Raw genomic sequence first — 12205 nt, 5'->3', positions numbered from 1 at the left:
GCTGCTATTTGAAAATCCTGGTGAGAAACTAGTATTTGGACAGGGCAGTTAGAGGTGAAGTGGAGGAAATGCGTGTCTACTTTGAAGGGTAGAGACAAAAGTTATAGCGTTATCTCTGAAAATCAGATCTGGCTGGAATTGGAGAGGATTTTTCCTATTTATTGTGCTGTTTTAATTTGTCACAGCTGGGACATATAACATTTATTTTTAATTTAAACAACTTATAAAAATTAAACAAAATTAAAGGGAAGTATGAATGGTCAGTATCCCGTTCTATGGATGGATCCCATTGTATAAATCTACCTACTCACCTGTATGTACACACACACACACACACAAAACATTGGACCATAGACTCAAATTGTTTAGAGCAGCTATCCCTAGAGAATAAAATTATATATAATAGCTTTCAGTTTATTTGTATTTGCATGCATATATTACCTGCAATAAATATATAATGCTTTTGTAATAAAGAAAAAAAGGTATTATTTGCAAAAGTGAAAGACATAAAAATGTACACCTTGAAAGCAGAAGCTTTATAAATGAGTAATTAGAGTTAACTATCAGCTTAACACATTGTTTATAAATGCATTAGCCCCTACAATTATCTAAAATATGTATATATATATTAAAATTATGCTGAACAAATATCCAGAAAATTAACGTTTTTTTTTAAAAAAATGAAGGTTCTCAAGGCTTAAATACCTTAAAATAGGTTTCTGCTCGACAAAGATAGCTTTGAATATATAAAGGATCAATTCTAATAGCCTCAGAAAATTGCCAAATGGCTTCCGTGTAGTTATCCAGGTATAGCAGATGTATGAGGCCAATATTTACATAAGCCAAAGTAGTAGTTCTAAAAAAAAAAAAATGAGAAAGTGAAATCTTGTTAAACATTTTTCATTATTCCAAATATTCTCCAATTAGGAATAAACTGAATGAAATAGATGCATCAGTATTCATCAGAGTATTTTTTTTAATGTTTTACAAAGGAAAGTAAATTAGCTGCTCTCTGTGAAAAACTATAAATACCTTTATGAAACCCTTAGGAGGGAATTAATGTTTTTAGGGTCTGAGCTAGGAACAGAATTCCTGAAGTCTCCTAGACTTTTAGCAAAACTTTACTCTTCTTTGATTTACTTTCCTGTTATCTTGAGTCACAAGCTTAGTTTTTCTCAACTAAAGAGTCTTTACCTCAGGCTATGTTCTATTGGCCATGAGTGACGGTAAGAAACAGTCATATTCAAGGGTTTGGTGGCTTGGGGTTAAAATCCTCTCCACATACATATTAACACAGCTTTTCTGTATCAAATAAATGTTATTTATCTCTCTTAGAATCAAATGATTTTCAGCAGAGAAATAACCTTAGAAATTATCATGTTTGATGCCACTATTTCAAAATGAGAAAACCACCCATCCAATAATCTGGTCTAAAAGAATCCCTGACCCCTTGCCTAGACACCAAAGTTCCTACTTCCCGTTTTCTGTCTCTTTGAAACTGACACTCTTTTCTTTTTCTTTCTGGCTCAAAAATGTCCAAAAGAAAACCACTGTGGTCATTATGGAGTCATGCTCCACGAATTTCCTGTGTCAAATTCAAAGTTTACCTTGGATAGATTAAGCAAACCATCTGCTGGTTGGCAAGGAATTGACATGATTAGTTACTCTTTCTGACACCTTCCTTTTCACAAATGCTTCATTGGAAGAAAGGGGAAATTTTAATTAAATCTGTGATTTACAGTTTGTCTTTCTGACTAGTGCATTTAACTTTCAGTCTGTATTTCTTCCTGAACCTATGGTCTACATGGTATTAGTGTTTTTATTTTGCTTTACTAAACAAAACAAAGCCAGAAGTTCTAAATAGAAGGTTGCCTTCCATTGAGTTGTATGCTATCCATAGCAATCATATACCAAGCAGAATTTTTTTATTATTTTAAAACTTAATGACAGTTTTCCATGAAGTTAATTTCAAAAAGCTCTAGCCTGGGCATCTCCAAAATCCTCAATAGTATTGATTCCTTATCCATGGATTTAACTCCTGTCAAACCCATTTAACTTCTAAAATTTGCAAAAACACCCGAGGCAAACAGTTGTTGAGAACAGGTTTTATTTTAGAAGTAATCTTGTTTTTAGAAGTAGTATTCTAATTCTAGGATGACTTTATAAGTGTCTCACTTTTTCTAGGTTATCAACGATTAGGGGAAAGAAACTTTTTCTCCCATTTTAGGTTTTCAATTTTTTACAAAAGTGAAATCAATAAATATGAAAAGGAAAACGTACCTTTCTAGAGAAATAACAGTTTCAAAGTCACAAATTGCCAGCAACCAAAGTTTTAGATGTGCATAGACTATTCCCCGATGTAGAAAACAACCAAGATTCTCATAGCCATCATTTATGAGTGCTTAAAAATTTAAAAAAATGTATTTCATTCAGGTTCTAAAATAACCATATGTAAATTATATTTTAGTCTGTAACCTTCCTATTGCTTATTCTCTTTTTTTAACATTATATAAAATAGAAACATATCTATGATGAGTGTACTTGTTTGGTAAGTTAAACAATAGTATTGTACATTAAAATGTATTTATTAGTAACAATGTGGCAATTGTGGTTCACAAACTCATTAGAGCTGAACTAAACCCTGATCGGAATCTAGCATAGTCCACTCACTGTATAGGTGAGGAGATTAAAGTCCAAAGGCGGTAAGTACATTGACCACCGTCATGATATGACAGTCAGTGGCAAAGACTGGCCTAGAATCCAACTCCAGTCAGAAGGGTGACATGACCCTTGATGGCCTGATTTTATCAGGAAGCCATCGTTACTGGCCAAGAACAGGCTTGGTTACTAGTCCTGAAGGCAGAAAGCAGAGGTCAGGCTTACACACAAACCAGGATGGACAAGCAAAGAGGCTACACCAAGGCAAGCAGAGCTTGGAGGTAAGGCAGATGGCTTGACTATGCACATCCCAAATAACAACTATCCAGGATGCACATCCCAAATAATGGAAGGGAGAAAAAGAACCTCCTCTCAGTACTCTAGGTGTGTGACTCTCATCAGTAACCAGTCTAGAGGTCATCTCATGTCTCTCGCCTACTGATTGCCCCTTCACTTTCAAAACATGTTAGTGAATTAGATGGGGTTTCCACAAGTTTTGACACATATCTTTAAAGCTTCTCATGCCATTCTGCCTTAAGATGGAAAGTTTTGCCAAAATGTGCATAATGTTTACAGTCTAAGACAAAAATATTCACAGTACTAAATTTAGGGAAGTATAGTTAGTGTCAGCAATGATCATAAAGATTAAGTAAATACAGTCATGCACGACTTAACAGTAGGGATATGTTCTAGAAATGCATTATTAGGGGATTTCTTTATTGTGCAAACATCATAGAGTGTACTTTCACAAACCTAGATGGTATATGTTACATATGTATATACGTATATCAGGTTTACCCATAGTATATACAGTGCATTTTTGACTGAAACATCATTATGTGGCACATGACTGGTATCACTTGAAGAAAATCTAACTGCTCAGTTCACGGTATGATTGACTAGCAATTGAAAAATCAGCTGCAGTTTGGATGGTTGCTCTTAACAAATAATAATAATAAAAAAATGATTCTTAAGAAAAAGGAAAAAAATATCATTTAACCTCTCTGTGCTGTGGCTTTCTCATCAGTAAAATGTGAATGAAAATAGTACCGAGCTCCTAGTATTACTCTGAATATTGAGATACTTCTTATTTGGCACTTTAAAAAGCACTTTGCAAGTAGCAAAATGCCCAATAAATGTTAGATATCATTATTATTATTATTATTATTATTATTATTACTAGCTTAGCAAAATATCTTGAGAGTCCTTTTTTGTTGTGGGCGATAAAACTCCTTGGGCTATCTGGTAGGAAAGGATTGAGGCTGAAATCAAGTTTGTCTGCTCTGGATAATTAAATAATAGGAATTTTGTTCAATTATTGTGATAGCCTAGAAGTGGGGAGAGGAGTTCATGAGAAGCCCAAAACTTGTATAAGAGGGAAATATAAGAAAGAAGCCTTTACAGGAAGACCAGAGAGAAAGGGATTTGGCCAGTGGTAGATGGATAGGGCTGACAGAGTCAGATAAACTTCTAAAAATGGGGGTGGTTTGATCTTCAAATTTAAGTTACCTGTGCTAAATTTATCTTCTGAACCCTAAAGCATTCAGTAACAGATTAGTAGACACAACATGTTTGTGTTGATGTTATACTGGGGAATGAAGGACAGACCTGGTAAAAAGCAAAGCCAAGAGAACAGTAGCCACAGAAGTGAGGGTGAGCAAAGATGGGGAATCCAGCCAAAAGCTGAAACTGGACTCAAAGATGACGAAAGAATTAGACAGAAATCCTCAGGCCCCTTTCCCAAGAATCCTTGGAAATAGAGGGGAGGACACTAGACTCCTCTCAATACACAGAATGAAATTTGAGTTATTTTATTTTAACATTAATGAGAAGGGTGACCTCAGAAGGCAAATGGACTTAAGACAATCAAGTAACCATCACCTTAGCTCTTCTTCCCTGTGGAAATCTAGTTGTCTCTTCATCTCTAGACACCGTCTAATCTACAATGATGGGATTCTAGAACTTCGCACCCAGGTGAACACAGGCATATCTGGAGCGTTAGACTCAGGCTGGATTTCATCAGTCAGGATGAGCTCATTCATTCTGTTGGAGTCTGTTTACTGAGCACTGACTCTATGCTCACCAAATGTGCTGGCCACATGCATAAACCAGGAGTGTGCTGATTGAGGGTAACACAGAAATGGCCATTTTTAGCTGTTGGTGTCCTTAGCTACTAAGGATTCCCAAAACCTATTTTTAGTTTATGGGTTAAAAACGCTGAATTTGACAAATCTCTTGGGCTGAGCCTATGGAGCAGGACACAGCCCACCAGGACAATTTACTGCCATTTTAGAAAGCTGACTAGGAAACAGGCCTGGGTTTCCAGAAAAGTCTTTAGAACCCAGTATATTATAGAAAGAGATTTCTTTGATGTCACATTCTCCCCTTGCCACAGTTAACACACACACACACACACACACACAACGGGCATATTAGAAACACTTATAACTAAACCATTATAGCTATATATTCATATATTGTATATCTATATAAGAATATTAAAATGTATAAGCTCATGTAATATATACTTATAATGTATATTAGTATATAGTAGTATACTTATTACATTAGTGGCCCCACTTTACCATTCACCACTATGAAACTGAGCTGTTGAATCTCAGATCAGATTGCTACATACATGTAATTGAAGGCAAAGTACCTGAAACACTGTAATCCTGTAGCGCTCTAAAAGGGTTACTCTTTCTGAATAAGCAACCTCGATAATACAATGCTAACCAGTTATTAGGATCTAAGTGAATTGCAGCAGAAAAATCTTGAGTTGCTTCTTTGTAAAATTTCCGTTTAACATATGCAATCCCTCGGTATGTCCTAGGAAAAAAAGATTTGTTTTAACAAGTATTGTAAAGTATACATTTTCTCTTTTTGGTAAACCTGTACAACTAATTTTATATTTGAATAACAATTTGTAAATGTTTCTCCTTGCTTCACAAGAGAGTTTAGTCATGAAGTTAACAGTAAAAATGATACAAACTTTTTATAAATTGAAGGACACTTTATTGTATACATAATTATATGCTTATTAGGTACATTCTACATATTAATTATATGCTTACTAATTTCATTTCTTACATTTCTCATTGAGGTATGTCAATAAAATAAGCATTATATTTATTATTTATTCATTTCCCAAAATGTATTAAGCACTAATTTATACAAAATTGCTCCCTAGAAAAACAAATTGATCCATTTTGCAGAACATGGGCCCTAGTGAGTAGAAGTTTTAGAAGATTTTTCTCTGGGTCTTGAAGATACATCCAAATATGTGAGAGTCTGCTCTTTCATGGATGAAAGCTATTGCGTTAGTTGTGTAAACTGGATTCCTTTATCATTAACTTCTGACTCCAATTTTGAAATTATCACTGACTTAGATCTATGCTAAAAAACTCATTTTCAGTTAGTTAATAATGTGAAGCATATCCATTGTTAGAAATAAAATAAAGATGACAAGGAAAAATAGAAGAAAGAAGCTACTAGGTTGCCTACTTAGAAGAAACAAAAATAGTGGGAGGTTGCAAGATGGCTGAATAGGAAGAGCTCCAGTCTATAGCTCCTAGTGTGAGCAACGCAGAAGACGGGTGATTTCTGCATTTCCAACTGAGGTGCCAGGTTCATCTCACTGGGGCTTGACAGACAGTGGATGCAGGACAGTGGGTGCAGCCCACAGACCGTGAGCCAAAGCCAGAGGAGGCATTGCCTCACCTGGGAAGTGCAACGGGTCAGAGAATTCCCTTTCCTAGCCAAAGGAAGCCATGACAGATGGCACCTGGAAAATCGGATCACTCCCACTCTAATACTGCACTTTTCCAACAGTCTTAGCAAACGGCACAACAGAAAATTATATTCTGTTCCTGGCTCGGAGGGTTCCACACTCACAGAGCCTCGCTCACTGCTAGCACAGCAGTCTGAGATTGAACTGCAAGGCTGCAGGAGGCTGAAGGAGGGGCGCCTGCCATTGCTGAGGCTTGAGTAGGTAAACAAAGCAGCCAGGAAGGTCAAACTGGGTGGAGCCCACCATAGCTCAGGGAGGTCTGCCTGCCTCTGTAGACTAAACCTCTGGGGGCAGAACATAGCTGAACAAAAGGCAGCAGAAACTTCTGCAGACTTAAACGTCTGTGTCTCACAGCTTTGAAGAGAGTAGTGGTTCTCCCAGCATGGAGTTTGAGATCTGAGAATGGACAGAAAGCCTCCTCAAGTGGGTCCCTGACCCCCGAGTAGCTGGGAGGCATCAACCAGTAGGGGATGACTGACACCTCATACAGCCAGGTGCCCCTCTGAGACGAAGCTTCCAGAGGAATGATCAGGCAGCAACATTTGCTGTTCTGCAATATTTACGATTCTGCAGCCTCCACTGGTGATACCCAGGCAAACAGGGTCTCGAGTGGACCTCCAGCAAACTCCAACAGAACTGCAGCTGAGGGTCTTGACTGTTAGAAGGAAAACTAACAAACAGAAAGGACATCCACACCAAAACCCCGTCTGTACATCACCATCATCAAAGACCAAAGGTAGATAAAACCACAAAGATGGGGAGAAACCAGAGCAGAAAAGCCGAAAATTATAAAAATCAGAGCACCTCTTCTCCTCCAAAGGAATACAGCTCCTTGCCAGCAACGGAACAAAGCTAGATGGAGAATGACTTTGAAGAGTTGAGAGAAGAAGGCTTCAGAAAATCGGTAATAATAAACTTCTCCAAGATAAAGGAGGATGTTCGAACCCATCAAAAGAAGCTAAAAACCTTGAAAAAAGATTAGACAAACGGCTAACTAGAATAAACAGTATAGAGAAGACCTTAAATGACCTGATGGAGCTGAAAACCATGGCATGAGAACATGACGCATGCACAAGCTTCAGTAGCCAATTCGATCAACTGGAAGAAAGGGTATCAGTGATTGAAGATCAAATGAATGAAATGAAGTGAGAAGAGAAATTTAGAGAAAAAAAGAGTAAAAAGAAATGAACAAAGTCTCCAAGAAATATGGGACTATGTGAAAAGACCAAATCTACGTCTGATTAGTGTGCCTGAAAGTGACGGGGGAGAATGGAACCAAGTTGGAAAACACTCTTCAGGATATTATCCAGGAGAACTTCTCCAACCTAGCAAGGCAGGCCAACATTCAAATTCAGGAAACACAGAGAACGCCACAAAAAAAGATAATCCTCGAGAAGCGCAACTCCAAGACACACAATTGTCAGATTCACCAAAGTTGAAATGAAGGAAAAAATGTTAAGGGCAGCCAGAGAGAAAGGTCGGGTTACCACAAAGGGAAACCCATAAGACTAACAACACATCTCTCGGCAGAAACTCTACAAGCCGGAAGAGAGTAGGGGCCAATATTCAACATTCTTAAGGAAAAGAATTTTCAACCCAGAATTTCATATTCAGACAAACTAAGCTTCATAAGTGAAGGAGAAATAAAATCCTTTACAGACAAGCAAGTGTTGAGAGATGTCATCACCACCAGGCCTACCTTACAAGAGATCCTGAAGGAAGCACTAAACATGAAAAGGAACAACCAGTACCAGTGACTGCAAAAGCATGCCAAATTGTAAAGACCATCGATGCTAGGAAGAAACTGCATCAACTAATGAGTAAAATAACCACCTAACATCACAATGACAGGATCAAATTCACACATAACAATATTAACATTAAATGTAACTGGGATAAATGCTCCAATTAAAAGACACAGACTGGCAAATTGGATAAAGAGTCAAGACCCATCGGTGTGCTATATTCAGGAGGCCCATCTCACATGCAGAGCTCAAAATAAAGGGATGGAGGAAGATCTACCAAGCAAATGGAAAACAAAAAAAAAGCAGCAGTTGCGATCCTAGTCTCTAATAAAAAAGACTTTAAACCAACAAAGATCGAAAGAGACAAAGAAGGCCATTACATAATGGTAAAGGGATCAGTTCAACAAGAAGAGCTAACTATCCTAAATATATATTAACCCAATACAGGAGCACCCAGATTCATAAAGCAAGTCCTTGGAGACCTACAAAGAGACTTAGACACCCACACAATAATAATGGGAGACTTTAACACCCCACTGTCAACATTAGACAGATCCACAAGACAGAAAGTTAACAAGGATATCCAGGAATTGAACTCAGCTCTGCACAAAGCAGACCTAATAGACATCTACAGAACTCTTCACCCAAAATCAACAGAATATACATTCTTAGCACCACATCGCACTTATTCCAAAATTGACCACATAGTTGGAAGTAAAGCATTCCTCAGCAAATATAAAAGAAGAGAAATTATAACAAACTGTCTCTCAGACCACAGTGCAAACAAACTAGAACTCAGGATTAAGAAACTAATTCCAAACTGCTCAACTACATGGAAACTGAACAACCTGCTCCTGAATGACTAATGGGTGTATAACGAAATGAAGGCAGAAATAAAGATGTTCTTTGAAACCAATGAGAACAAAGACACAACATACCAGAATCTCTGGGACACATTTAAAGCAGTGTGTAGAGGGAAATTTATAGCACTAAATGCCCACAAGAGAAAGCAGGAAAGATCGAAATTGACACCCTAACATCACAATTAAAGTCACTAGAGAAGCAAGAGCAAACACATTCAAACGCTGGCAGAAGAGAGAAAATAGAACTAAGATCAGAGCGGAACTAAAGGAGACAGAGACACAAAAAATCCTTCAAAAAATCAATGAATCCAGGAGCTGGTTTTTTGAAAAGATCAATAAAATTGATAGACCACTAGCAAGACTAATAAAGAATAAAAGAGATAAGAATCAAATAGATGCAATAAAAAATGATAAAGGGGATATAACTACCGATCCCACAGAGATACAAACTACCATCAGAGAATACTATAAACACTTCTGTGCAAATAAACAAGAAAATCTAGAAGAAATGGATAAATTCCTGGACACACACACCCACCCAGGACTAAACCAGGAAGAAGTTGAATTCCTGAATAGACCAATAACAGGCTGTGAAATTGAGGCAATAATTAAGAGCCTACCAACCAAAAAAAGTCCAGGACCAGATGAATTCACAGCTGAATTCTACCAGAGGTACAAAGAGGAGCTGGTACCATTCTTTCTGAAACTATTACAATCAATAAAAAAAAAAAAAAGGAATCCTCCCTAACTCATTTTATGGGGCCAGCATCATCCTGATACCAAAGCCTGGCAGAGACACAACAAAAAAAGAGAATTTAGGCTAATATTCCTGATGAACATCGATGCAAAAATCCTCAATAAAATACTGGCAAACCGAATCCAGCAGCACATCAAAAAGCTTATCCACCATGATCAAGTGGGCTTCATCCCTGGGATGCAAGGCTGGTTCAACATAGGCAAATCAATAAAACGTAATCCATCATATAAACAGAACCAAAAACAAAAACCATATGATTATCTCAATAGATGCATAAAAGGCCTCTGACAAAATTCAACAGCCCCGCATTCTAAAGACTCTCAATAAATTTGGTATTGATGGAACATATCTCAAAATAATAAGAGCTATTTATGACAAACCCACAGCCGATATCATACTGAATGGGCAAAAACTGGAAGTATTCCCTTTGAAAACTGGCACAAGACAGGGATGCCCTCTCTCATCACTCCTATTCAACATATTGTTGGAAGTTCTGGCCAGGGCAATCAGGCAAGAGAGAGAAATAAAGGGTATTCGATTAGAAAATGAGGAAGTCAAATTGTCCCTGTTTGCAGATGACATGATTGTATATTCAGGAAACCCCATCGTCTCAGCCCAAAATCTCAAGCTGATAAGCTACTTCAGCAAAGTCTCAGTATACAAAATCAATGTGCAAAAATCACAAGCATTCCTATACACCAATAACAGACAAACAGAGAGCCAAATCATGAGTCAACTCCCATTCTCAGTTGCTTCAAAGGAATAAAATACCTAGGAATCCAACTTACAAGGGGTGTGAAGGACCTCTTCAAGGAGAATTACAAACCACTGCTCAACAAATAAAAAAGGACACAAACAAATGGAAGAACATTCCATGCTTATGGATAGGAAGAATCAATATCGTTAAAATGGCCATACTGCCCAAGGAAATTTATAGATTCAATACGATCCCCATCAAGCTATCAATGACTTTCTTCACAGAATTGAAAAAAACTACTCTAAAGTTCATATGGAACCAAAATAGAGCCCACATTGCCAAGACAATTCTAAGCAAAAAGAACAAAGCTGGAGGCATCACGCTACCTGACTTCAAACTTTACTACAATTCTACCATAACTAAAACAGCATGGTACCAGTATCAAAACAGATATATAGACCAATGGAACAGAACGGAGGCCTCAGAAATAACACCACACATCTACCACCATCTGATCTTTGACAAACTTGACACTCATAAGCAATGGGGAAAAGATTCCCTATTTAATAAACGGTGTTGAGAATACTGGCTAGCCATATGCAGAAAACTACAACTGGACCCCTTCCTTACACCTTAGGACCATAAAAATCCCAGAAGAAAACCAGGGCAATACCATTCAAGACACAGGCATGGGCAAAGACTTCATGTTTAAACACCAAAAGCAATGGTAACAAAAGCTAAAATAGCTACATGGGATCTAATTAAATGAAAGAGCTTCTGTGCAGCAAATGAAACTATCATCAGAATGAGCAGGCAACCTAGAGAATGGAAGAAAATTTTTGCAGTCTATTCATCTGACAAAGGTCTAATATCCAGAATCTACAAGGAACTTAAACCAATTCACAAGAAAAAAGAAATACATCAAAAAGTGGGCAAAGAAGGTGAACATACGCTTCTCAAAAGAAGACATTTACACGGCCCACAAACATATGAAAAAAAGCTCATCGATGCAAATCAAAACCACAGTGAGGTATCATCTCATGCCAGTTAGAATGCTGATCATTAAAAAGTCAGGAAGCAACAGATGCTGGAGAGGGTGTGGAAAAGTAGGAATGCTTTTACACTGTTGGTGGGAGTGTAAATTACTTCAACAATTGTGGAAGACAGTGTGGCGATTCCTCAAGGATCTAGAACCAGAAATACAATTTGATACAGCAATCCCATTACAGGGTATATACCCAAAGGATTATAAATCATTCTACTATAATGACACATGCACACGTATGTTTACTGCAGCAATATTTACAATAGCAAAGACTTGGAACCAACCCAAATGCCCATCAATTATAGACTTATAAAGAAAATGTGTCACATATACACCATGGAATACTATGCAGCCATAAAAAAGAATGAGTCCAGGCTGGGCATGGTGGCTCACGCCTGTAATCCCAGCACTTTGGGAGACCAAGGTGGGCGGATCACCTGAGGTCAGAAGTTCGAGACCAGCCTGGCCAACATGGTTAAACCCTGTCTCTACTAAAAATACAACAATTAGCCAAGTGTGGTGGCGGATGCTACTCGGGAGGCTGAGGCAGGAAAATCGCTTGAACCCAGGAGGCAGAGGTTGCAGTGAGCTGAGACTATGCCATTGCACTCCAGCCTGGGTAACAGGAGCGAATCTCTGTCTCAGGAAAG

At 37.8% G+C, this 12205-nt stretch overlaps 1 protein-coding gene across 2 annotated transcripts in view; it reads right to left on the bottom strand.

Moving 5' to 3' along the window:
• TTC6 (tetratricopeptide repeat domain 6) overlaps positions 1 to 12205 on the bottom strand; it is a 217927-nt gene that overhangs the window by 50096 nt on the left and 155626 nt on the right. The window contains exons 17-19 of one of the 2 annotated variants that reach the window (XM_005561122.4): positions 5318 to 5487; positions 2281 to 2401; positions 706 to 856 (exon numbers count right to left, since the gene is read on the bottom strand). In XM_005561122.4, coding sequence (XP_005561179.3) covers positions 706 to 856; positions 2281 to 2401; positions 5318 to 5487 — 442 coding nt within the window. Of the gene's footprint in view, positions 1 to 705; positions 857 to 2280; positions 2402 to 5317; positions 5488 to 12205 lie in introns of those variants that run through there. The other variant, XM_073998506.1, reaches the window with a different exon arrangement.

This window comes from Macaca fascicularis, chromosome 7 (genome assembly GCF_037993035.2).
Source record: "Macaca fascicularis isolate 582-1 chromosome 7, T2T-MFA8v1.1".
Taxonomy (NCBI): domain Eukaryota; kingdom Metazoa; phylum Chordata; class Mammalia; order Primates; family Cercopithecidae; genus Macaca; species Macaca fascicularis.
Note: the sequence above shows the minus strand (reverse complement) of the source record. Positions and strands in the feature narration are given on the sequence as shown.